Raw genomic sequence first — 27,914 nt, 5'->3', positions numbered from 1 at the left:
GGGAGAAAACTCCCACACCAACATTGGAGAATGGCCACCACCCTTCACTCACCGACATGTCAAATTGGATTTTCCCAGATTCAATGGCGAAGAAGACCCAACTGTTTGGGTTTATTGCACTGAACAATTTTTAGGTTCCATGGGACTCAATATGAAGATAAGACACCACTAGCTTCTTTTTACTTAGAAGGAGAAGCTCAATTGTGGTACCAAATTTTACTACGAGATAAAGCGGGAGATAACTTGGGCAAAATTTACAGAGGGCTTACTTGTTCGCTTTGGGCCAAATCAGTTCTATGATCCCTTTGGGGAATTGACAAAATTGAAGCAAGAAGGGAGTGTCAAGGATTATCAAGCCAAATTTGAATCCCTACTTTCCGAAATAGGGACATTATCCCTAACTCAATAGGTTAGTTGTTTCGTTAGCGGGTTGGACGAATCCATAAAGGCGGAGGTACTAGTAGGAAGGCCAAATAATCTCTCATCAGCCATTGGTTTGGTAAGAATCTACGAAGCTAGGGAATAAGCCTTAAGGAGGACGACCCCATCTGATTGGTGGCAAAACAATAATCTCCAAACATGGCCAGCTTTGCCCATTAAGAAATTAACAGCTGAGGAACTACGAGAGAGGCAAGAAAATGGTCTCTGTTTCAAATGCAATGATATATACAACCTGAGCCATCGCTGCAAACGTCTCTATATGATAGAGGTGTGTTTGGAAGAAGATGATGATGGGGGTGTGGTCATAAGAGATGAGGATTACAAAGAATACATCTTGCAGCATTTTTCGCCTTGAGGACAAGGGCGTTGTTAAGAATGATGTATTTGTTCATTGCATCATTCCTAGTCTAATAAGGGAGAGATATTCCCAATAAGGATGTAGGCTATTCGTAAGGATCTTTCATTACTAGTTATTGACAGCTAAACCTAGTTTAGCCATTGTAACATGTAACTTTTATTTATCTATTTAAGAGAATGACAATGAATAAGAATGCATACTTGAATATTATCAAACTTAAGCCATCTCATTGTGTTTTGGAGGTCAATACTCATTTGAAGTAGCTGTTGGAGATCATGACTCTATCGAAATAGACAATTTATCATTTCCTATATTTTGTTACTAGTGGGTTCGCGTTAGTAATCTAGGTCTCAATTTCAACTTAAACTATCAATCCAAACTCAAGTATAAAAGAAATAATAAATTCGAGGTTAGTCTATTAGAAAATTATAAATTTCTCTATTTTTTTTTTAATTTATATAATAAAAAAAATGATTTACCATAATCCACTGAAATATAGATAATATATATATATATATATATATATATATATATATATATATATATATATATATATATATATATATATATATATATATATATATATATATATATATTTTTTTTTTTGATAAGTAAGGAAAAAATATAGATAATATTAATGAGGGGCTTATTGAATCTAAACCCGCCTCTCAAGTAAATTTTATACAAAAAGTTATAAATTTTAAGAAGGCTTTCGCAAAAAAAAAAAAAATGTATGGGTTGGATCGATCCAAACTTCACGAGGGAGATTTTAAGAAAGCTTTCGCAAAAAAGTTAAAATTAATTAAGGCTTAGATTAATATTAAACTCCCTTATATGTCCAAAAGGCCTATTCAAAATCAAAAAAAAAAAAAAAAAAAAAAAAAAAAAAAAAAAAAAAAAAAGTCCAAAAGGAAGGAAATTTAGTTAAATTTTGTAAGTTTTCGTGTAATTTAATTTTATTCATTTAATTTTTACTTTCTTTAAATTTTTGTTTTTGTTTTTGTTTTTTTGTTTATATATATATATATATTTCACCTCACTCGTTCCGTTAAAAACTACTTAACTGGTATTATTAATTTGGACTTCAATTAATATTAATTAAACTCCCTGGCCTTTTTATGTCCAAAACTAATCACCGGATTCATCGATCTCCAACTTTTCTTATGACCAAACTACCCTCGATCTGATATCAGCGACCAAAAAGCTCATTGGCCCTAAAATGTAGCACTGAATTTCACAAACAAACGGACCCAATAAAATCAGCCACTTCACCACCAACAACCTACACGCTGACACAAATCTCTCTCTCTCTCTCTCGCTCTCTTCGATTTGTCTTGAAACCAAACCTCCTTCGTCTTCTCCTTCTTCTTCCCAAGCTCTTCTCAATTCAAAATTTTATTCCCAAAAAGCCCCTCCCTTTCGTCCAAATGCCCAGCTCAAACCCTTCAAGATAACGCTCACCGCCGCCACCACTGCCGAGAGCCAACACGACAATGATCGTTCGAACGTACGGTCGTCGAAACCGAGGCATTCCAAGAACTTACTCCGATCCCTTAAACGACTCCGTACACGACTCTCTCTCCCAAGAGAGCCCCCAAGACCACAGCCTCTATAGCAGTTTCGCCTTCTCGTCCCAGGAGTCCTCTTCCCACTGGGCCTCCGACCCGGACCCGTACGGCCCAAATTCAAGGGCCGCTTTCGGAGATTCGGAAAACGGCGTCGTTGGAAGGCCGAAGAAGGCGAAGAGGGTCGCGAAGAACTATCACAGGCCGTCGATTCCTGCGACCTCGACGCTGATGGAGGCCCAGGAGTTCGGGGAGATGATGGAGCACGTGGACGAGGTCAATTTTGCTCTGGATGGGCTCAGGAAGGGCCAGCCCGCTCGGATCAGGAGGGCGAGTCTGTTGTCTTTGCTGTCTATCTGCGGCACCGCACAGCAGAGACGGCTCTTGCGGACTCAGGGGTACGTGAATTTCGAGGATTTCTGTAATGGGTTTTGGGTAAAAAATGCGATTTTTGATGTATGTAGGGTTGTTTAGCATGTGGGGTTGTGTGGATTTTCAGTTTTGGTTTAAAATGTGCTGGGTTCTTGGATTGATTTATTGGGTATGTGGTTTATGGGATGTTCTTGTTGGGTTATGCGTTTGCGGGTTTATGGGGTTTTGAAATTTATGTGAGGGGTAGTTGGGTTTTAAGTTTTATCGATGGTTGAGATTTAATTATGTTCAAAAACTTAGTTTGACTAGATCTTGGTGCACATTCAAAGTGTCTAGAATGTGTTTCGGGGTGTTAACTCTCTTGTTGAGCGATCTTGGCCATAATCAATGGTGGATTAGTTGTTATTGTATCAGAGAGAATACACTGAATCTTGGGTGGATTTGCAAGATTTCTTGTTTCTTGATTTGCTTTTTGGTTTCCTTTTTGACGATGCAAGACTTTACTCTCCACTCGAGACAATTAGAAGAATGAGTTGCCAAGCCTGCTGTTTTTGTATAATTTCTTTCAAATATTTGCTGATGAATGGGCTAGTCTGAATTATGCCTATGTGTGTCGTGCGCACGCTCATGTACATGCTTGCATGTACGACTCTGCCCTGTGGCTCGTAGTCTGTGAAATGGTGTTCATGTTAAATTTTTGAGGATCTCCTTTATCGTTTTAAGATCAAACAACTACCATATTTTTTGCTTATAATCAACATGAAAGAACCATAGCATTTTAGCTTTTGCAATTGTTTATAAGAAAGTCAATAGGGAACTCTTTATCCTTATTTGGAAACTTGCTGCAGCCTGCAGACAAATGACCTTAAATTTTCTTATAGTGAAGGGACCTCCTTGGAGTATTTTTTTTTGGGTAAGATTTTGACATTTATCTTGATAATTGAAGACCTTTGTTTTCTCCATGGCTTATTACTTATATATAAAAAAAAAAAGTATCTGAGACAAAGCTATATACATGAGGATTACAGGGTGGTGTTGTCTTTTCCTGCTTACTAAGTATCTTATTTATTTATTTATTTATTTTTTCCTCCTTTCATTATGTCAAGAATACACATATCTTCTTTCCATAGCAAAAACAAAATTTTGTGCAAAATTGGGCAATTCTTACACTAAACATTGAGGCACATTATTTTCAGGATGGCAAAGACGATAGTTGATGCTATTTTGGGTCTCAGCTTTGACGACTCACCCAGTAATCTGGCTGCTGCAGCTCTTTTCTGTGTTTTAACCAGTGATGTAAGTGATCTGATGCAAAAATACAATTCTAGTAAAGTGTATAGTACTTTTGTTTTGCAAATTGATTAAAAGATGATAATTCTGCCAATGAAAAGATTTTGTACAGAAGATCACAAGCCTTTTTGGATTAGATGCATTTTCTGTTATGTTTATTTAATTTTTTTTTTTTTCAAGTATCGATACAAAAATTAAATAATCTTGACCTGCCCAAAACCTTGCATAAAACCTGTGATTGCATGAAAATACGTTCAATACATGAACAATGTTTTTAGCTATTATTAATGAAGGTATGCCATACATAAACAGGAAGAGACTCCTTCCTCTCTCTCTCTCTCTCTCTCTCTCTCTCTCTCTCTCTCTCACACACTATTATTTTTGGCTTTTATCATATACTAGCATCTTTCAATCATTTAGAAGTTTGAGTGTTTGCTGGCATATCAATTTGTTTATTCACTTTTCAAAATTGACCTTCATTCCTGGACATGCCTTTCATCATAAAATTACAGTCCTGAAGACCTGACTAATTGCACTATTTCAGGGTCAAGATGACCACCTTTTGGAATCACCCAGTTGCATTCATTTTCTAATCAAGTTGTTGAAACCAATGGTCTCAATGGCCACTGAAGATAAAACACCAAAAATAGGGCGCAAGCTTCTAGCATTACGTAATGATGCTGATGTATGCCGTGAAACAATGAAAAGAGTAGATTCCAGTTCTGTCGCTATTGTTTCCAAGGTTCAGGAAATTCTTGTAAGTTGCAAAGAATTGAAATCAAGTGGTGAGAATGATGGTGGAGTTGGGAGGCCAGAGCTATGCCCAAAATGGATATCTTTGCTGACTATGGAAAAAGCTTGCTTAAGCACTATCTCTCTTGAAGGTAATGCAAAGAATTAGCCCCTACTGTTTTCTGTATTAGAAGCTTCTAGTTATTATTATCTTTATTATTATATTAGTTTAAACCATGATGGTGGTTTTACTATTGAGGCAACACTATTCTGATCCAATCCATTCAAATGGATCTCCAAGCCATGAAGGCAAGAATCTTTTGCATTTTTTATGAATTGGTAGAGCTAAATGGGGGATATCTTTAGTTACTCTTGAACCATAAAGTATATGTCATGTATAGATAAAAAAACTACACCTTCTGTTTTGTTGAAAGGAGCACTGAGTGTCATGTCTTTTGCACTCTTATTTCTTAATAGGACCACCTTAATCTATTACATAGATTAAATTGTTATGGTAATTGACTTTTATTTGTGAAAAATGGATGATTCCGTATATATCTTTATAGGGTACCATCCTATCATAATTTATACTTTTTTTGTTTGTTAAATTGTACATACCTTTTGTTTTGTAGATTAAGCATGGTCTGATTGTTTGTAATTAAAACTTGGGATGAATACTCCCTTTCTAGGTTTATTGAGGTGAAGTACTTTGATTGCAAGAGAGATCATCTACAGATCTGTATCACTGTTTTCCTGAACTCCATTTTATACCTTTCACATCCGTGATAAGTTGTTATACAATTTTTGAGATGCTAGTACTTCACTAAGGAACAAATTGTCAAACTCTGTTCTCTTCACTTTGGGTAGGGATCTTTGTAATCCTGAAAAAAATGTTATCTGTAGATAGGTAAACCATCATGCCCTTTGTATCCTTATTGACTTTCCTTTTCTCTTCCTCTTTTCTGATTGCCCATTTGTTTTTATTTGTCTTTGCATCGATTTAGAAACCACTGGTGCAGTAAGGAAGACTGGAGGCGATTTCAAGGAAAAGTTGAGAGAGCTTGGAGGACTTGATGCTGTCTTTGAGGTCGCAATGAATTGTCATTCTGATATGGAGGTGTGAGCCTGTATGTTTGTTTGATCTCATTATCTGTTTCATTATATTGTAAACGAAATGGTTTGAATAAATGAGAAAAAAAAAAGAGAGATCATAGTGCTCTGAATTGTGAAGCACATCTAGTTATCAGGGAAAATAATTGTGAAGAACATGTTTCAGTTGCTCTTTCTTGCTCCAGTTAGTCCTGTATGAGAATTTGTGGTTCAGTTTGTGAAAGGAAACTAATGATATCAAGATGGGACTTCATCAGAAATTCCACATTCCTTCTAGTCGTTGAATGAGCAGCAGTGCTCCCATAATCAATGTAGCATTGCCAATTTTCTTTTGTGATCCCTCACATCTGTTTTTCTTCATTTATTAAGCAATGAATCTTGGAATTGTTAGTGTTAATTGAACAGTGCTGATGTGCAGTGATCATCTGTCTGTCCTGCAGATCTATCTAGCGTTAATTCTTGATTCCAACTTTCCTTATTGAGTATGACATGAGCATGCCTTGATACGAACTCATACCTTATGCCATTTCTTTATGAAATATAGATTAGTGGTGGCACATTAATATAATTGGTTTTTCTTGATAGGCATCTGATTTTCTAAGTATGGTTGGTGCTTGCTATAATTATGCAATAAAATTGATTTAGTGTATATTCTATCCAGTTGGTTTCTAAAGAATTGATGGTGTTTGGTTACTATGTGAGGAAGCTCTCAAACTTGCAAATATCATTTGCAGGGTTGGATAGAACATAGTTCACCTTCTACCCAGGATGTCAAGAAAGACCTGAATCTGCAAATTTTGATGTGGCTATTGAAATGTTTGAAGATAATGGAAAATGCCACATTCCTTAGTAAAGATAATCAGGTAAATTTAAATGTGATTTTGGCTGCTTGATTTTTCTTTGTCCACCTCATAGGTTTATAAACCTCAAATTGCATTTTTATGTTGCATTCTTTGGGTTTCCTTTGTCTCTTTCTTTCTTCATAAGTCTCTTCTTACATGGATTTTTCCATAACAGAGTCATTTACTTGCAATGAGAGGAAACTTAGATCCAGTGGGAACCCCACTATCTTTTATAGAGCTCATTATAAGTCTCATCAAGGTTCTTTCAGGTAATTCGACAATAAAAGGGGTTGCTTCTTGTATTAAACTACTACTTCTGCCTTATTTGTTATGTAGTGATCACAACTACTGTTAATATTGCTTTGTTCTACTTTCTTTGTTATATGTGGCACTTCATAATTTCCTCTGATCTGTTTTCTTTTTGACAATTGATGGCTTTGATTTTTAGGTCTTTATCTCTTTAGAAATTCTTCAGCCGCCTCCAATGATGACAAATCTTGTAATCTCTCCAATGGGACTGGTCATGCTTCTGAATTGGCTTTAATTAAAGACAACAAAGGTACCTGGTCGCCAACTGCTCTCTCTCCTGTGTGCATTTTTGGAATTTGGATCCCATATCACAATATGTGACAGCTTGTATGTTTTGGTATAATTTTTGTACAATTTGTCATGAATAATTAAGGAGGTTAAATATGAATAACAAGAGCAGTTGTATATATCTTCTCTTCATATTTTGCAGATCTTGTTCATTTGGCTAGAACAGTTGAAACTCTGTGATAAAAAAACGTCACAAATTGATCACATTTAAATTTCAATGACTTGGTATCAATTAAAGGGTTTAACCCCCCCCCCCCCCCTCCTCTTTTAGCGAATTCCCCCATGGTTCTGTACTAGAACTCCCATCTCAAGAAAAGTTTAGTAAATCTGTATGAGATTGCTCTTTGAAGACGTCAATTGTTCACCAACTCATAAATGGAAAGAGTTCATGTTTCAATAGTTTAATTGAATACTTATAAAAAATAGTTTAACCGAATAAGTGTTCAATTGTAACATCTTCTGGAAATTATAAACATGAAAATAGGATAAATAAGCAACCAATTCATGTTGTAACTGGTTTTTGATTTTGTAATAATTAGTCAACCATGGATACGAAGGCTGTTGTAATCCACAGAGCCTTGCCCTGCCGGAGAAGATGTAAAATATAGATTACTTTTCTGATTGTCAGTATCATGCATGGTGGAGGAAGGAGGATGCTGTGTTATTGAGAAAAAATAACGATTGATGTGTGTGATTCATATCATTTTACAAGGACCATTTTATGTCAATTTCATCATGTCTCATATTACATTTATAAAAACATTTTTTCCTGGAAAAAGAAGTCTTTCATGATAGAGTAATGCTATACACCCCCCCACCCCCAAAGCCTATGTGGCGTGGTCTCCAATAGCATTTGGTTGGGGGTACCACGTCACATAGGCTTTAAGGGGATGAGAGGGGGATGGGGAGATGGCGGGATGGTGTATAGCATTACTCCTTCATGTAATCTTTATAAAAAGAATTAGTGTTATCATTTTTTTTGAGCATAAAGAAGTGTCCAGTAAAATTAAGTTGACAGCTTCGGCTGCTTGTCAGTGGGCTCCTTAATATGACAAAACTGTGTTGACCCTAGATTTTTAAAATGATGTTCTTATTGCAGTGGGCAGCAACAAGACGTTTCCTGTCAATTCCTCTAGAAAGTGCTGTAGCACAGAGAGGATCTCCTCACAGAAGAGCTTCAATATATCTGACAACAGCCAATGGTTGCCAATTACCCGGTTTGATTATTCTGTATACAGTTCTGAGACTACTAGCACATCTATGTCTGATACTTGTTCACTAAAGATAAGAGTCAGTTCTTCCACGTCTGGCTCGCTGGGTGGGACGTCAAGGGGTTCTAATAGTGGAACATTTGTAACTGATAATGGTTCCAGCAAGCAATTTGGTCCTGGTAAGAGACCGAGCTTTCTGGAAGATGCCAAGCTTGAACTCTTAGAGAACAGCCAGGATCCTTTTGCTTTTGATGAAGATGAGTTTGAGCCCTCTAAGTGGGACTTATTATCCGGGAAGCAAAAAACATCTCAAAGTCGAAAAATTGGGGTAGCATATAGAGAACTTGAAGATGGGTGTCAATCTCAGCTTTTAATGAGCCAACAAGAATCAAGTAATGATGGAAACAATCATGGCCGTGAACTCTCCTGTCCAAATGCTGTTGATGAAGAGGGTTCCAGGCTTCTAGCTGACTGTCTTCTTACTGCTGTTAAGGTATTCCACTGATTTAATATTTGAACTTTCCGTGTTTCAGTTCTGAACTTTTGTGGTTCTCAATGTTTACTTATATGTTATCGAGTGGAGCATGATGGTATACTATGCCTGTTTGTTGATATCCTAGATTAGAACCTTTAGCTATTTCTGGATGTTGTTAGAACATCCATGTATCTGCTCCTTTAGTTTTTCTGGGTACTGTTTAACTGTCTTGTGTTTTAACAAATGAGATGTCTTCCGCAGTGTGACTTTTGGGTTCTCTAATATGCATCAGCTGATTGATTTTGTTATTCAGTTATGGAGGATGATCATTTCATCTAATGTGGGAAATATGAAACTGATTTAGGTGGTTTGTGTTGGGACAGAGTATATGGTATTAAAGTATTTATAAATTTTATTGGTGTTCCTTGTTGGCAGGTTCTGATGAACTTAACGAATGATAACCCTGTTGGCTGTCAGCAAATTGCTGGCTGTGGAGGACTGGAGACCATGTCTTCTTTGATTGCTGCCCACTTTCCTTCATTCAGCTCATCCTCATTTCCCTCTAGTGAGATAAAAGAGAAAAGTTCAAGAATTGATCTTGACCACCAGAATGATAGACATCTCAGTGATCAAGAGTTGGATTTTCTTGTTGCTATTTTGGGCCTGCTTGTGAACTTGGTAGAGAAAGATGGTCATAACAGGTTATTACTTCTTATTTGTTTATCCACCTGCATTTGTATTGTCGTTCTTGGGGATGTTGGTTCATACTGATTATACTATGCATTTGTCTCCCCCACCCCCCTTCTTCCCTATTCTTGTTCAATTTATATGTTTTGGCCATCGAAACTTAAGGTAATTGCTGGTAGCTTTTCCAATTTTTCTGTTCATATTTTCCTTGATTGTATTATTCCCTGGCATTGATGCCAGTCCTCTGATATTATATGTCATTGGTGCCAGTCACTGAAAGCTTGTCTTTCTTTTGTTCTTTGTTCTTGCGAGTTGCTAGTTTGCTGATTACATTTTGATCGTGAAGTACAGCAACTTATGATGCCTTTAATATCATAGTTCCTGGAGCATGGAAAGGTATTGCCAAGTAAATTTTATCAATACTTAACAATTAGGTTTCCTGCAGATCACGGCTTGCAGCAGCCACTGTTCCTTTGCCTGGCTTAGAAGGGTTAGAAGAAGAAAGTCAGAGAGATGTAATCCCGCTTATGTGCTCTATCTTTTTGGCCAACCGAGGAGCAGGCGAAGGAGCTGGGGAAGGAGAAAATTTGCCATTGGTGAGTGGACCAACTGTTCAAATTTTGAAGAAACTGACTGTTCAAGTTTACTTTAGCTTCCTTAAAGGAGTAGAATTAATATAGAAAGCGAAAGCAAAAGAAGGAAATATCAAAAGGACTCAAACACATTTATTTACGGTGTAGCCAGAAGGGATCTGATTTTAGTTGACACCTAAATCTGACTAGTGTTTCATGTTACAGAATGAGGAGACAGCTCTGTTAGAAGGAGAGAAAGAAGCTGAGAAGATGATTGTAGAAGCTTATTCAGCCCTTCTTCTAGCATTCCTTTCAACTGAAAGGTCGATTTGCCATTTCAAAAATTCTATTTTCTGTTAATTCAGTTTCATCTCTGCTTTTATCAAGGAGAAGTTTTATTTGCTATTTACAGTAAGAGTGTACGTGATGCTATTGCCGACTGTCTCCCAAATCACAACCTGTCAATTCTTGTACCCGTGTTGGAGAGATTCGTGGTATGTATTTCGTTTGACTTGTTAGTCCTAAAGTAGATGAAGCTTGAAACTAGAGATCAATCAATATATGATGAAATCTGGTGTGTTAAGAAATAAATTAATGAGGACCATCTCATTGTTATAGCTTATCACATTGTGAGGCCACCTTTTGGGCTTGAACAACTATCAAAAGCCTATATAGCTTGTCCAATTCTCAGGTCACAATTGGATTCTGGCATGGTGTGGGTGAGAACCTCATGCCACAATTATACAAAATAATTTGCACGTTTTGCTGCTAACCATTTAACATGTGGAAGTGATCGACAAACCCGGACTTCGTACCCCCAGTGGTCTATAAATTATTGCCAAAACAATGATGTCCATGATGAATTGACTGGTTGAAACCCTTGAGATCCCACTTTTTCTAGAATAATAATATTTATGGCTAATGGTGACTTAATTAGCTTTTTTTTTTTTACCTCTTGCACCAGGCATTTCATTTGACACTGAACATGATTTCTCCGGAAACTCATAAAGCTGTGAGTGAGGTAATTGAATCATGTAGGGTGCCATGATGGCTCAAGAGAGAGATTTGTGTACAGCCCCAGAGTTTCTTTCCAAATGCAGCAGTGTTGTCACTTCCTGGAAGACTACCAATTGTCACAACAAAAGATTCCTTGCAGCTGCGACTATGAAGACTCGCATTCGCTTTCGCAATGACTATCAATAAGTCATATCAATATTGATAGCCAGCAGCTGACCACAGGCCTGTGATGTAGTCTGATTGATCCTTCTGTTTGTTTTTCTTCTTTATTGTTAGGCTCCTTTTCTCTTTTTGTTTCTTTACTAGATTGTATTCTTTTTTAGCTCTTTTTGCACCATTTGTGCAGGTTGAGCCGCTTGTATACGAAAAATTGATAGTAGAATGAAAGATTCAGTTTGTACCTCATGGCCATAAGTATGTTTTCCTAGCAAAATCTTGACGACTCTGGGACCTGCACCTGCTTGAATGGCCTTCACTGTATTCAAAAGGCCTGACAATGGAAATGCATAAACCAAAGAAGTAAAACACCTCCAACATAAATCTTAGAATATTTATTGCTCAAAAAACTCGAAACTAACCAAAACTATAAAAACAAAACGAATGTTCGTGAATCCAACGTTCAAGCATTCAATACATATTCTAACGATATAGATTCTTGGACAAAGTCCTGATTCACCAAAAAGAAAAGTGGCATATGTACAAGTATAACGGTTTCAGAAAATTTTGGATGAAAGGAATGAAATGAAAGATTCGAAAAACATTAGTTAAAAGTCGGATTTAAAAACTCAAGGAGTAAATTGAAATTACACGATTATTCAAGAAGTAAATTTATATTTATCCGAAAAAACTCTTTGTTTCATTCGAAGCAACACTCTTTGTTTTTGTATGACTAAGAGAATTAAGTGTTATGATCTACAAGACAACAAGAGGAAAACAAAATTAAGAAAAAAACATAAATCCAGAGATGCTAGGATCTTACATTTTCAAATGGACCATTCTCATTGAAACCTAAAAGCCAACCCAGAGAGGAAGTGCACACTATTTCATAGCGTTCAAAGACAAACATTACACATTACTCGGATCAAACAGACAGTTGTAGTCTCTGTACAACATAGTCTTATTGAAAGTAAGGTCATATCAATAACTGTGTTTGAGATTTTACAAGTACGCAAGCAAACCTCGGTCGACAAGATGACAGTCAACTCGCTGTAATTGAAGTGTCGATGATCAGACATGCTTGCTAAGGAAGGAGAGGACTAGTTGATTCACCTCATCAGGTGACTGCTCATGAACAAAATGGGTTCCTTGAGGCAAAAATGTGATCTCCAAATTCGGGACAAACTCTTTCACCTTTCCACTCTTAATGTAATCCTCCATGCCTGGAAATTTGAGGACATAGTCCTTACCACCCATTATAAAAAGTGATGGAACTTTAACTATTGGATCCGTTATGTTGAAGTCTTCACCCAATGACCTAGTAATCCATAACATAAACAAAATTAATTAACAAAGTATCCAATTCCAACTAAAGAACTTAGACGACTTTGCAGGGAATGGGGCTCCTCTGGCAATGGCAGACATGATGCAATCACAGTGGTCCACACTATGCTTAACTCAAAAATGTTGCAACCATTGAAACAGATCAACAGCTATAATTTGCCTAGCTTTTGTAAAATGATGCTAATATTTCTACACCAATGAGTGGAATACTTACCAGCTGCAAGGTTATTGATTGTGTCGAACTAGGATCAGTTCATTACCTATATGGAACTTGCAATGCAGTTCGGAATCCAGATTTCTCGTACAAAGCTCCATAAGTCGCGAGATCCTCATCAGTGAACCAAGGTGGAAGAGGAGTAGACGGGTCGACCAAATCCATGATCTCCTGGTTTTCTGCAGCTATTGGTACTTCACTTCTGGAAAATAGGATATAAATCTTCCTTACGACAGTTTTAGCATCGAAGCGCCCGAAATCTGCTTCTGCTCGTCCAGGCTCCTGGAAAGAGTTCATAGACATGAAGTTGCAAGCAGCTAAGGTTAATGACGGATTCATATCCAAAACTTAAGAGGGAAAGTACACGTATACCTGCCATCTTGAAATATAGAAGCCTTCAGGAAGGTACTTATGGTATGTAGAGGGGCCAGGAGGGACATGTGGCACCCCCATTGCTACAACTCCCAAGACCCTCTCCGGGTGGAGAATGGCAAATAGGTAGGCAGGCCGAGCTCCAAAATCCTTTCCAACAAGAAAAACCTATGCACATAACATGAGGGAGAGAAAGAGAGTTAGAATGCAAAAAGATCTCTAGATAGGAATTTTCTTTGCTCAGTAGATTGTGACTAATCTTTTGTGGGTGTGCGAACAAATAGGTTAGATGTTTAAACTTTATAAATAGGCTTCACCATCAAAAAAGAAAATTATCACATGACCTAATACCGCTTTCTTCCATTTCTAAGGTTTCTTTCAGTTTCTTAGTAACAACGGGTGGTGGTATTCTGCCTAAATAGTAACAAAGGTAATAAATAAGAGAATACTAAAGATTCGAGCCATAGAATTCTCAATTTTGACACAAGATACATATTAGATCTAATAAGTACATTAAATCTAATAGAATTACTTTGCTGTGTCCAGACTAATACCAATCCAACCCATTTCATGAATAAAATGTGACCAATTAACCTACACAAGCACATGTCAACTTAACATTTGCATCTCTTTACAAGACATTTCATGGACCAACATAAGCTTGAAATTGAATACACAGCCTAGATTAACTAATATTCCTCAGTAAGTAATGCTACTCTTCACACTCATTTCACACCGACTGATATAGCGTGTTTTAAGTGGCTTCATAAAAGACAACTACTGCTAAAACCATTTATTTAACACGAACGGTCTAGATTACAGCTATGCCAAGATTAGAGCTATTTTAGGCAGCTTGCAATACCTATTTATCAGATTTCTAAACAAATTCATTTTTTTTTCAATGGATAAGTGAACTATATTAATAGCAGAAACAACTGTACAAACTATTCCCAAAATCCAACAAAACAGAACATCAAAACAACAAGCTCGAAAGCACACCAAACTAGAAACAACAGAAACAAACTGGTGAAAACCAGACCCCCAACAAAACAAAGACTGCCAACAGAACAGAACTAGAATTACATCAGTAGACTAGTATCAATGTTCCAGCAATGGCAGATTCTGATATATTCATAATACGTACCTTGGGAATTCCGAGGGCATCGAGAATACCAAGGAGGTCCGCCAGAAGGTCATCAAACGTAGCCTTTTCGGGTTCGGGTGGTGGGTCGGAGAGCCCGTACCCTCTGTAATCGGGTGCGATCGCTCGGAACCCGGCGTTTGCTACGGCGATCATCTGGTGACGCCACGTGTACCATATCTCCGGAAACCCGTGTAGGAACACGACCACCTTAGGACCTGAGGACATTAAAAAAAAAAAAAAAAAAATGAGTGATGCGGGGTGGAACATAAGATTAGAAAATGAAGATGCGTAGCATTGGATTTTCATGACCAGTTCCGATCTCGGCTAAGTGGAGCTTCAGTCCTCGTACGTCGACGAACTTGTGCTGGATTTGGTCCATTTTCTATAGTCTCAGAGCTGAGAACGTTGTCTTACTGACTTCCACTGAACTGGGTCTCCTCTTCCTCTTCCTCTGCTCCTTCTTGGGATCTTTTTTATTTTCTAAGGTTCTGATTTATTGATGTTGACTTGTCGTCGTACCCTTTTGATTTGTCCTCTTGCTCCCTTTGTTTGCTCCTTTTGTTTTTTTAAGATTAAATTTGGTGACAGTAAAAAAAAAAAAAAAAAAAAAAAAAAAGGAAGAAGAATAAATTTGGTGGGAAAGAGACATGGAGATTTGAAAAATTGAAACGACGGATTTTATTTATATCTATATTTTCGTGTATTAATAAGGAATTATTTGAAATAATTACATAATAAACTCTAAAGTTTACTCTTAATGTATCAATTACAAATTCTTATTAATTTATAAAAATTAATAAGTGAGAATTCGACTTGTTAGATGCCTATCAAGGAAGTAGCGTGTCGTTCGGTCTCGGTCTCAGTCTCGTGAAAGATAGCGAGCTAATCTTTTTCACTGCACAGATCACATATCTTTACGCTAGTGCTTTGCCTTGTAGTACACCATTTTCCAGTAGTACATAGCAAATCTGTTAATATATATATATATATATATATATATATATATATATATATATATATATATATATATATATATATATATATATATATAGATATGACAATAAATATGACTGGCCTATCAATTCTTGCACAGTGAGTTATAGAACTTGTTTTGCTTTTGGGATGTGTTAGTTACCCAACCAACTAAAAGTGCAAATTTTTACGCAATTAAAACACATCGATAAGACTCATTCAAGAACCTATATGCATAAATCTCACCAATATATTGTGCACTTTTTGATTGTCCAAAAATAATTTTTCATTGCTTTTATGCTTCCACATAAACTTACCATCACCCCTTCTGTCTTGTGAAATGACAGTCATCGCACATCTTGAATTGCTTTGATTTTTCAATACCTTAACTCATTTTCCTTAAAATTACAAATATACGTAATATTTTATTAATGCAAGTCTGAACCCTAACAAAAAATGTCTCCAAGGGATAATTTAATCGGCTGTGGACCACGTCTCATTAAGCGGAGGTCACTAATTTGAATTCTCCACCCTCCTCTTCTGTGAACATGTCAAAAAAAAAAAAAAAAAATCTAACCAAAAATAGTTTTTTTTTTAATTATTTTTTAAAGAAAATTAATAAGTGCAGGAACTGTGCTTCATTTTTTTTATTATTATGAAAATAATTTGTAAATTAGCATTGCGGTGAATTTTACAAAAAGACCACAAAGGAATATGGTTCAAAACCCCACGAGCTTCAAAGATTAAAAGATCCAGATAGCAATACCCTCTATTATGATATTGTTAAGACCCTCTTCATTACAGATCAAATGACTAGTAAAGCAGCCCTCGCCTCACCCACTAAATGGTCTCCTGCGAAAAACTTCTTTGTCCATGCAAAGAGAAAATCACCTTTGAAATCACAATAAATTGCAACACTCAAGGAAAAGGAGTCATGGACAGCAAACATCAAAGTTAATTTTGAGGTAATTATTGGGATCGAGGAGACTACTGCCCTTCACTAGGGAAAATGCTAAAATTACAACCCTCATCTAACTATTGCACAACCCTAAGGAATATTGGAGTTGTACAATAATTGAGTGGAGGTTGTATGTGTATCAAGGCCCATTTCACTAGAAGATTAAAAGGTTCGTACCTCATGGAGTGGGCCATAAAAATATGCTTTTTCCTAGTATATCTCGACGACTATAGCTTCTTGAATAGCCTTCCATACGGGCCTCTGTCGATTTATGGTTTGTTTGAATTAAATTTTTATTTAGTTTGCAAATTTCGAGGCAAAGAAGACTCTTTTAAGGTCCTTTATTTTGGGCGAAACAAACATGCACCAGAATCATACAGTTTTAGTTTGAATTTTCAACAATTTGCTATTTGAGCATAAAATGTGAGTTTTTTTATGCACTTATCTATCGAAACATATAAGTGGACTGTCTAAGACCTGTTCGGATAGGTGCGATAGGCGTGTTCTGTAGGAACTCTTTCACAATTGTTGCTTAGATTGTAGCAATTTCTTTTGAAAATCTCTATCAGTTTTAGTCGGATAGAAATTCTCTATTATTAAGCTACCCGAATTTTATATAAGGAGTTATAGGGCCCGTTTGTCCCGAGTAGCCTAGGGTGCGGGATTCACCTACCTGTGGCAACTGGCAAGGTAGCCCATCTCATTGATCTCAAGTTGTAAATTTCTGTGAAATTCACTTCCAAACGCTTGCTTATTGAAACTTAACTCATATAAAAACTACGGTTCAGATTTTACAAGTACACAAGTAAAACTCGGCCAAACTTCAGACGTTACTAGCAGACAACTAACCTTAACTGAAGTGTCCATGATCAAACATGCTTGCTAAGGAAGGAGAGGATTAGCTGATTCACCTCCTCAGGTGACTGCTCCGGAACAAAATGGGTCCCTTGAGGCAAAAATGTGATCTCCAAATCGGGTACAAACTCTTTCACCTTCCCACTCTTTATGTAATCCTCTATGCCTGGAAATTTGAGGATATAGTCCTTACCGCCCATTATCAAAAGTGCTGGAGCTTTCACTGTTGGATCTGTTATTTTGAAGCCTTCACCTGACCTATTAATGCATAATATCAACAAAAAATAATTAGCATCCTTACCTACTAACAACCTAACCAATTCAGAACCAGTGGGATTCCCATCACAATTGAAAGCACAGTGGTCTATACAGACTATACTCAACATTACTCCAGAAAATTGTCACAACCCATTGATTCAATGAACAACCATAATGTTCCTTGCTAGAATATTTAACTGAAATAACATGGTTCGAACTTAGAAGCTCTGTTCTAATAGTATGTTACAAGGGTGAAGAAGCAGACCCTCTTATGTAAGTGATACTTCTTGGTCGCTTGTGTTGAATTAGGATCAGTTCATTACCTATATGCAATTTGCAATGCAGATGGGAATCCAGATTTCTCATACAGAGCTCCATATGCGGCGAGATCTTCCTCTGTGAACCAAGGTGGAAGAGGAGTAGATGGCTCCACCAAATCCATGATCTCCTGGTTTTCTGCAGCTATTGGCATTTCACTTCTGGAAAATAGGATATAAATCTTCCTTACAACTGTTTTAGTGTCAAAGCGCCCAAAATCCGCTTCTGCTCGTCCAGGCTCCTGGAAAGAGTTCAAAGACATGAAGTTGCAAGCAGGTAACAAAGGGAGACTTAAGATAGAAAGGATGAGGTCCTGAGGATCTGTATACCCTCCATCTTGAAATGTAGAAGCCTTCAGGAAGGTGCTTATGGAATGTAGAGCGCTGTGGCATGAAAGGCACTCCTATTGTTACAACTCCCAAGACCCTCTCCGGGTGGAGAATGGCAAAAAGGTAGGCAGGCCGAGCTCCAAAATCCTTTGCAACAAGAAAAACCTGTACACGTACATAACATGAGGGAGAGAATGAGAGATTAAAATGCAAAAAGATTTCTAGATAAGAATTTTCTTTTGCTAAGTATTAGATTGTGATTTATCTTTTGTGGGTGGGAGAACAAATAGGTTAGATGTACTTTATCATCAAAAAGAGAATTATTCACATGAATCATAAACACATACGTCTGTGTCAACTTTATGGTTCAACCTTTCTACAGGCGATTTGCAGACCAAAGTAAGCTTGAAAAATAAGTCATAAACTAACTAATATTGCTCTCCACATGACACAAAAAGCAATGTGGCATGTGGGTCAGCATCCTTACTTCACACCCTTAGATTTGAACCTTGATGCCCCAAACTTCCAAGCAACAGTTGAGATTACTGAACATAATTCATATATTTTCCTACCAACCAAACAAACAAATTATAGTTATATAATTAATACCTTGGCAATTCCGAGGGCATCGAGAATTGCAAGGAGATCACTGAGAAGATCATCAAAGCCAGCCTTTTCGAGTTCGGGTGGAGGGTCGGAGAGTCCGTACCCTCTGTAATCGGGTGCGATCGCTCGGAACCCGGCGTTTGCTCCGGCGATCATCTGGTTGCGCCACGTGTACCATATCTCCGGAAACCCGTGTAGGAACACGACCACCTTAGGACCTGAGGACATATAAAAAAAAATAAAGGAAGGCCGAAGGGTGTTAGAATGTCAGATTGAATGAGCGATGTGGGGTGGTCGGGGTGGAGGATAAGATGAGAAAATGAAGATGTTTAGCATTGGATTTTCACGACCAGCTCCTATCTCGGCAAAGTGGAGCTTCAGTCCCCGTACGTCGATGAACTTGTGCTGGATTTGGTCCATTTTCTGTAGCCTTCAGAGCTGAGAGCGTTGGTTTACTGACTTCCACTGAACTGGGTCTCCTGTTCTCCTCCTCTTCCTCTTCTTCCTCGTCGGTTATAACTTATTTATCAGAGCTAGATTCTCTTTTGTCCTTCTTGGGGTGATTTGAAGAAAAAACAAAAAAAAAAAAGCAGTATTTTTTTATATATAAAATAAAAAAAATAATATAATGATTTTAAAAAGTATTTTTAAAAATTTGATTCTAAAATAGTATTTTAATGTGATATAAATTAAGCTTGACAATTTTTGACACGACTCGCGAACTCGATACGAACACGACACAAAAAAATAGAATTTAGGTTTAGCATTATCGGGTTCGGGTCATAATCGGGTCAACCTGATTATGACTCGTTTATAATCATGTTTCGCGGGTTGACCCACGAACGCGATTATGACACGGTTTCTTTTTTTTAAAAAAAATTAGTGATTCAGATTTCAAACATTCAGTGAAGAACCCTAGCAGCACTGCGCGCCTTTTGGCCATTTTTCAGTGTTTTCATCAGCGCACGTACAGACCCATCTCAAAACCACAATCCCCACCACACTTCTCCACTGGTGTGAAAGCCCTCCTCCACTAAATAACCTCCCCCCTCAACCAAAAGGAGATAGAAGAAAATAAACAAAAACAAACCAAACACACATTTCTGACGAAGAAAAGAAACCAAACCAAACCAAACCAACTGCACGCCTTTTGACATAGAAGAAGAAGGGAGTGACGTTCATGGTCGACTGTGCGAAGCCGGCGGAGGACAAGATCATGGACATCGCCTCATTGGAGAAGTTCCTCCAGGAGCGCATCAAGGTCGGCGACAAGGCCAGCGCTCTCGGCAAATCTGTCACCGTCACCCGTGAGAAGAACAAGATCTCCATCACCTCCGACAACACCTTCTCCAAACGGTATTAGAACCTTACAAGATCTGGTTGATATCCGTCAGAAATGTCCGCAATTGCATATCCTATAGAGCTTTACAAGCCGTGGGTGATGGGTCATGACCACAAGAAACAAGATCCACCAGAACGATGCTCCAAATAACACCGAGTTCAATCGTGTTTAGTGGGTCGAGTTCGCGTTACCCGGTTCACAGTCGGGTCGTGTTCGGGTCACAAGTTCCAGCCGGAATAGTAATCGGGTCGGTTTCGTGTTTAACCCGTTTGTGTAATCAGGTCAGCCAAGTCGACACAAACCCAATCCGCTAACCCGAATCGCCAAACCTAATATAAACATCATAAATATTTTTGATGGAATTTATGCTTAAAAAGTATTTTGTGTTTTAAAAAACAAAGTCCATGAAATTATGAAAAAGAGAGTGAGCGAGAATGCTTCCAATACTGATGGATGAAGTGATGTGGTAAGTTAGATCGTGCATGACATAATTCGGATTGAAAATTGCTGTAAATTATTTTATTTATTTTAATCTTATAAATATTTTACTATTTTGATATGGTACTATAAATTAATCGTTAGATCAGTCATTTAAAATAAATAAATAAATAAGAGTGGATTGACGGTGCCATCTCAGCGAGTAATTCTATAAAGTCACTCTTCCAATAATGATGTGGCTTTTAAAATCACATTTTGATTAAGATTCAATAATGAGAAATCACAAGCTTAATGGTAATTTTAAAAGCCACATCATTTTTAAAGGAACACGAGTAACAAAAGAGTGATTTATAGCATTACTTTGCGGTAGCTGTTACGTGACCAAGGACAAAGCCGAATGGTGGAGAAGGGAAAGATCTAGAGCAAGCAAAGCTCAGGGCTGGCCTTCCTTAGGTGGGAAGAGATATGTTATTTAGCATTTTGTCAGTATTCTTTTAACATATTCAGTTGGCGTGACATATTCTCAATTTTTACTCTTAAATCAATTTTAATTAAAAAAAAAAAAAACCATCGGTAGATTGAACATACCACGTCAATTGGAAATGTTAGGAAAATGCTAAATAGCATTTCTAATGTGAAAATGCCATTTGGCCAACCACCCCATGTAGGGATGAAAATAAATTAGTTCGTTCGACAACTCAACTCGCTCTGTTTAATCCGATCTGAACTTGAGCTCGATACTATAGAAACTCGTTCGATTAGTAAGTAATACATACCCAACTCGCTCAACAAAGCTCGATAGAGACTCGCGAGTTCAGTTCATTTAAAGTTCGACTGGATCACTCGCTCAGCTCGTTAGTGCAACTCGTTAGCTCGTTCATATCTCTTGCGTGTGTGTATATTAATATATAATTAAAAATGAGTTATATAAATTTAAGCATGTATATTAGTAATTAAGTAATATATATTATATATGTTACTTAATATTTATATATGTGTGTCTTAGTTAACATACAAACTAGTTAGTTCATAAACTAAAATATTATCCAGTTAATTAACATATACTAAGTAAATATATATATATATATAGAGAGAGAGAGAGAGAGAGAGAGAGTAGTTAACCATATATATTACATAGAGGGATGCTAGGTGTACCAAATTCTTTTACCAAAAGATGAGTACCAAATGATGTGGAGCTTATTCATTGGAGATGATCAAAACAATTAATAAAAAGAAATGCTACAAGTACCAATGAATAAACTCCACATCATTTGGTACCCATCTTTTGGTAAAAGAATTTGGTACCCCTATCATTTCTCTATTACATATTAATTATAAGAGTAATGATTTAATGCCACCCAAATATACAACTTTTCATCACCTTGCCTATGTGGGAAGATGGTCCCCTACTACTTTTTGAGTTTTTTTTTTTTTAAAAAAAAAAATAAATGAAGGTAAGGGACCACCTTGTCATATAGGAAATGTGGTGAAAAATTGTATATTTAGGTGGTAGTGAATCATTACTCTAATTATAATACTTTGATAATAATATTTAATATGTTAAACTAACATATTAAGTTGTTAATAGTTAATATATTATACTTATATTATAGTTACTTAGTTATATAAAATATATTAGACTTACTACTTGCTCACAATATAAATACCATAATTTATACTCTCTAGTTGTATACAATAACATGTTATTTTGTTACTTATAGACTATAGTTATGTACTATATTTTATAATATGCTTTATATAGTTACATATTATATATTTATGTTATTAATAAATGTATAGAGGTTGTTCATAAATTCAGGCTTGAACTTCGCTTTAATCACACATTGCAAAATTTAATAGCCGCTCGAACTCTAGTTGAGCTGAGCTTGTCAAGTAACCCGGTTTGACTTAAATAGTATTCTCAACGAGCTCGAAAAAATACAAAAAGATCCTAAAATATTTTTCTTAAAACAAATTTAGTTTTGGATGAGATGGATAGTTGACGTGGTCATTCCAACAAACTTTTAAACTCATCATTATTAAAAAAAAGAAATTCAAAAATTAATTGAGATGTCATATAAGTATTGTAAAATAAAAATATTGTATATAACGGTACTCATATTATATAATATATATGAATAAAAAAAGCAAAACCAAAGTATTTGGTTGACAAAAACTTACAAATTGCTTATTGCGGTATTTTTTTTTCTAAAAAAATAATTTTAAAGTTTTAATATTTAGGTTTAATATATATTTTTTTATTATTAAGAGTGACATATGTCATCATTCTATTGGTGTTGACGTGACATATTAACGAAATCCGTCAAGTGTTTTGATAGAATTTGACTGCAAAGACTAAATTGTTATTTTAATTTACTTCAAAAACTTCTGAATTATTTTTTATACAACTAAAAATTGAGGAATGCTAGGCATCCAAACACTTGTTTCCAGAATTTAGTTCCAAACTGATGTGTCACAATCCCATGAGATCTATCATTTTGGGAAGTGTGCCACAATCTCATAGGATTGTGACATATCAATTTGGAACAAAATTCTGAAAAAAAGTGTTGGAATGTCTAGCATTTCTCCTAAAAATTATTTATAAATTAAGCTAACCCATATTTGCATTTTTTTCCAATATATGATCTCAAATATCAAATATCGTCCCTACACGAGTCAAGGAAAGCGCGAAACAAACAAAAGTTGGGGGGAAATATAATTTCAGAAGTCTCCAGGGACACAAAGGGGAAATAGAAGCCTTATAAGTTCGTACTGCAACTTTAGTACCTTCAATCCCATCGATCCAAACTTTCTCAAGAGCCCAGCAATACCCAAACCCTCTGTTTCCTCAAGAGTACGACGCAAGTACGAGGATCTGAGATTCACCAACGTAGTCTTCGAACGAGGTATGTATCACAATCCATGCCCGATTTACTCGCTAGGGTTTGTTTTAGATTATGTTTATGAGAAATTTAGCTCAACGGGATTAAAAAAATATCGATTTTTTTTTAATTTTTTGGTGACTTTGTCCTGTTTGGTCTGCTTCGAGTTTTTGTTTTTTGTTCAGTATTAGAAGCGGATTTAAGGTAATCTTGTATTTTTTATTTTTTTTAATGAACAAGAACTTTTCCTTTGTTGTTGTAAATTTAGGTTTTCTTTAATCAGACGAAGTGGGGAATTGGTATATTGTCGATGATTTTGTTTCTTTTTTTTTAAAAAAAAAAAAAAAAATCCAAAAACGATAAAATAATATAGGTATGCTTGAATTATTTGTAAAATTGGGCTTAACATGTTGTGCAAGTCTTTCATGGATGCTAGAGCTGTAAAATCTATTTCAAGGTTGTCTCAAGATAGCTTTTGACAATGTACTGTAGCTTTTGGGTTCAGAATTTTGGAATCCGATTTATGGCTTTTCTATTAATTTAGTAGAGTATTTATAGGTACTGTTATTTTTATACATATTTTAACTAATTGACAGCTGGGAATATTAAGGATAAATTTTTGTTTTGTTGCTTAGAATATGTGAAGAAGGAAAGGAAATATATATATATATATATATATATATATATATATATATATATATATATATATATATTTTCAAATTATTTATCATGTTGCATTCCTAATCCATAATGTATTGCCTCTTTGATGTATTCTATAACATATAAATGGACATAATTTCCATTATTTATAGTTTACCTGTATTGTATGAACATGTTTGGAGAACTCTCACTATTACTGGAGGAAAGGATCTGTAATCAACATCTCTGCTTGTTGTTTGGAATATAAACTATGATGAGTAATTTTGAAGATTTTTTGTTTTCGCTTGAGAAATTTGCAATATAGCATTAATATCTGATACTTATTTATGTGTTCTATCTCTTTTGAGTGTAGTGAATTTGGGACTTTCTTTGTAAATGACTAGTAATAGGCCAAAATAAAAAAAGAGTGAATGATTAAGATAATAGGGGGATTGCATTTGTATCTGGCATAGAGCATAACACTCTGCATCTGGTGGCTGAGGGGTTTCAGAAAATTGCTTGGTGTTGTTGCGACTAAAGTAGAAATCCCACATGTATGAATAGCTAGAAACATAAAAGTCAATGGACACTGGAATTGATCCATCTGATTGCACTTGTATAGTCAATAAATAAAAACTATTCTATACAAGTCATGATGAACTTGAGCTTTTTAGCTGTGTGTCACTTTGATTTATCATTAACATAACTGATTAAAAAGAGTTCTATATACTAATGTTCTTTAGATAATAAAGTTAAATGGTTTTTTGCGATTAGATGGGAAAAGAAGTTGTAAGTCATTGATCTTGTCTCTTTGCATTTTAATAATTTTTATAGGTCGTAACAAAACTATGATATATCTTGTGTACATATTCAACTTTGTTTCTTTTATCAACTATTGAGCTAGTTAATTAACACTTTGCAACTTATTCAGGAGGGAGTGTAATTGTCCCAGTTTATACAAAGATATAGAAGATCATGGCAGACCTAGAAAATTTGCTCCTGGAGGCTGCAGGAAGAACCAGTTCAGCAGGCAGAAACCGGAACTCACTTCCATCATCTAGAAGGCGACGTGAAGGTTCATATTCTGATGGTGGAAGTGACTCTAGGGATGATGACTCAGATGATGATCGTGGTTATGCTAGCAGAAAGCCTTCTGGATCCCAAGTTCCTTTGAAAAAGAGGTTGGACCCGACTGAAAGAGATGATGATCTGGGCAGCCAAGAAGAAGGTGATGGTGGTGTTTCTGATCGTGAGGGTGACACCAGTGATGAATCTGATGTTGGGGATGATCTTTACAAGAATGAAGATGACAGGCGAAAGCTTGCACAGATGACTGAACTTGAAAGAGAGATGATCTTGTCAGATAGAGCATCCAAGAAAATTGATAAGAATTTGAGGGAGAAAATAAGATCCAAGCGGGAGAGTGGAAAGACGACCCAATCTCGAAAAGAGACTCCACCTCTTCCACCATCTCGTATGCGCTTGTCAGCTAGATCTGCTGATCGGTCAGCTGCAAAGGATGACGCATTGAATGAATTGCGAGCAAAACGGTTGAAGCAGCAGGACCCTGAGGCTCACCGGAAGTTGAGAGATGCATCTAGAGGAAGTTCAGGGGGTCGAACTTTTTCTCCGAAGCGAAAATCCTTCAGTAGAGCAAGTCTGAGTAGCTCCAGTCAGAGCGAGAGTGAAAGTAGGTCCCACAGTGAAGATGATGGTTCAACAGGAGATGCTGCAATGATTGACAGTGATGACGAGAGAGGCATGCTGGGATCTGATGTGCCATCTTTTGAAGATATAAAGGAAATTACTATCAGGAGGTCAAAACTTGCAAAATGGTTTATGGAGCCATTCTTTGAGGAGTTGATAGTGGGTTGCTTTGTTAGGGTAGGAATTGGGAGGTCAAAGTCTGGGCCTATATATAGGCTCTGCATGGTTCGGAATGTTGATGCCACAGAACCTGAGCGGCAGTACAAACTAGAGAATAAAACCACATATAAGTATCTAAATGTTGTTTGGGGCAATGAAAGCTCTGCTGCTAGGTGGCAGATGGCTATGGTTTCTGACTCTGGACCACAGGAGGAAGAGTATAAACAGTGGGTTAAGGAGGTAGAACGAAGCGGTGGCCGGATGCCAATCAAACATGATGTGTTGGAAAAGAAGGAGGCCATTAAAAAAACCAACTCATATGTTTACTCAGCAGCCACTGTGAAGCAGATGTTACAAGAGAAAAAGTCTGCTTCATCTAGACCATTGAACGTTGCAGCTGAGAAGGACCGGTTGAGGAGGGAGTTGGATATTGCACAAAGCAAGCACGATGAGGCTGAGGTGGAGAGGATCAAGATAAGATTGCAGCAATTAGAGGCCTCCAGGCAAACGCAGGATAAAGATTCCAAGGCTATTAGGCTGGCTGAGATGAACAGAAAGAACCGGGTTGAGAATTTCAAAAATGCATCGGAAATGAAACGGGTAAACACATCTTTGAAAGCGGGGGAGGCTGGCTATGATCCCTTTTCAAGGAGATGGACTAGGTCAAGGAATTACTACGTTTCAAAGCCCGGTGGAGTAGCCCCAGTGGCAAACGGTGATGCTATTGGGGCATCTGCCACTGCAATCAGTAATGGGGCTGGAGATAAGGTAACCGCAGAATTTGGCATGGAAGCTACAGCCGCAGCCTTGGAAGCTGCAGCTGATGCGGGGAAGTTGGTTGATACTAGTGCTCCTGTGGATCAAGGGACTGTATCAAATATTCTGCATAATTTTGAGCTGCCGATTTCATTGGCGGCACTTCATAGATTTGGTGGGCCCCAGGGAGCTCAGGCTGGATTTATGGCCAGGAAACAGAGGATAGAAGCAACGGTTGGATGCAAAGTCCCGGAGAATGACGGTAGGAGGCACGCCCTGACCCTGACAGTTAGTGACTATAAGAGAAGAAGAGGGCTTCTCTGAAATGCTGTTCCACAGTCATGTCAGATACATGACTTCATTATGTGCTTTCTTGAGTCAAATTGATTCAGTAATTGCAGATTTGAAAGGTAAATACTTGTGTCCTCGAACAATTTTTCTTGTACAAGTTTTCCTGGTAAGTACTATTAGGTTTTGTTTTGTGGAATTTGGCTTTAATGGTTTCATAATAATATAATCAAATCCTATAATCATTTTGTATCTGTAGAAACTGTAGAAACTGAAGATTTTAGTTGAAATAGAGTTGGAGAAATTCAGATATTGAGGTTTTGTCTTCTTGTCTTTTTCTTGACTGATGGGTGCTGTGTGACTGGAAATTTTAGTTCTTTATTGTGACTCGTGAGAGTGTTCGCGCTCATGGCGGGTGATTCCACATTTCCACTATCTTCTTAAAATAAGCACATCATTTGGCTGCCATTTTCCTGCTATTAGTTATTTATAACAATTGCTTTCATCAAGTTTGGCTGCCTGATTGTTGTCTGCTTTCTACTTGGTTGAGGATGTAAGATGTTATAGTGTGGAACATCATCCCATTCCGATTTCCAATTAAGAAACAAATTTTGCTTACGTAATATGTACATCTATAAGTGGTCAAGCCCAAACTTAATCATGAATCATCCCATATTTGATCTCAAATTGCAGTTATGAAATTAATCATTAGGAGTATGCAAACTTGGAGCCTGGTTTAAAGTTACATTTTGGTAAAAATCAAATTTATAGGCAATTTTAATTTTTACAATTAGGCTTAGTCTCTTTCGAAGTAAAATGTTTTTTACAAGAAAATATTTTTAACGAAAATATTTTTTAAGAAAAAACAACTGAAAATATTTTTTGGTGTTGGGCTAATACGGAAAATG

The 27,914-nt window shown here is 36.7% G+C and overlaps 4 protein-coding genes across 4 annotated transcripts; 2 read left to right on the top strand and 2 right to left on the bottom strand.

The window, feature by feature from the left end:
* The first annotated feature begins 2,019 nt into the window (after window positions 1-2,019).
* LOC133868242 (wings apart-like protein 1) lies at window positions 2,020-11,674 on the top strand. The gene is made up of 13 exons (XM_062305060.1): window positions 2,020-2,762; window positions 3,933-4,032; window positions 4,571-4,910; window positions 5,763-5,875; window positions 6,603-6,731; window positions 6,886-6,979; window positions 7,159-7,269; window positions 8,407-9,011; window positions 9,429-9,694; window positions 10,126-10,276; window positions 10,478-10,575; window positions 10,665-10,746; window positions 11,217-11,674. The coding sequence occupies exons 1-13, from the start codon at window positions 2,293-2,295 to the stop codon at window positions 11,298-11,300; spliced, it is 2,643 nt and encodes an 880-aa protein (XP_062161044.1). The 5' UTR covers window positions 2,020-2,292; the 3' UTR covers window positions 11,301-11,674.
* Window positions 11,675-12,244: 570 nt separating this feature from the next.
* Window positions 12,245-14,973, bottom strand: LOC133869915 (uncharacterized). The gene is made up of 5 exons (XM_062307007.1): window positions 14,809-14,973; window positions 14,500-14,714; window positions 13,356-13,523; window positions 13,030-13,265; window positions 12,245-12,743 (listed from the first exon to the last, which is right to left on the bottom strand). The coding sequence occupies exons 1-5, from the start codon at window positions 14,876-14,878 to the stop codon at window positions 12,497-12,499; spliced, it is 936 nt and encodes a 311-aa protein (XP_062162991.1). The 5' UTR covers window positions 14,879-14,973; the 3' UTR covers window positions 12,245-12,496.
* Window positions 14,974-17,180: 2,207 nt separating this feature from the next.
* LOC133869384 (uncharacterized) lies at window positions 17,181-19,316 on the bottom strand. The gene is made up of 5 exons (XM_062306360.1): window positions 19,146-19,316; window positions 18,799-19,013; window positions 18,190-18,354; window positions 17,866-18,101; window positions 17,181-17,542 (listed from the first exon to the last, which is right to left on the bottom strand). The coding sequence occupies exons 1-5, from the start codon at window positions 19,213-19,215 to the stop codon at window positions 17,299-17,301; spliced, it is 930 nt and encodes a 309-aa protein (XP_062162344.1). The 5' UTR covers window positions 19,216-19,316; the 3' UTR covers window positions 17,181-17,298.
* Window positions 19,317-23,329: 4,013 nt separating this feature from the next.
* On the top strand, window positions 23,330-27,335 carry LOC133868479 (protein RTF1 homolog). Its single transcript, XM_062305380.1, has 2 exons — window positions 23,330-23,481; window positions 25,028-27,335. The coding sequence occupies exon 2, from the start codon at window positions 25,072-25,074 to the stop codon at window positions 27,040-27,042; it is 1,971 nt and encodes a 656-aa protein (XP_062161364.1). The 5' UTR covers window positions 23,330-23,481; window positions 25,028-25,071; the 3' UTR covers window positions 27,043-27,335.
* The last annotated feature ends 579 nt before the right edge of the window (window positions 27,336-27,914 follow it).

Source organism: Alnus glutinosa, chromosome 5 (genome assembly GCF_958979055.1).
Source record: "Alnus glutinosa chromosome 5, dhAlnGlut1.1, whole genome shotgun sequence".
Taxonomy (NCBI): domain Eukaryota; kingdom Viridiplantae; phylum Streptophyta; class Magnoliopsida; order Fagales; family Betulaceae; genus Alnus; species Alnus glutinosa.
This window is presented reverse-complemented; position numbering and strand designations above follow the sequence as displayed.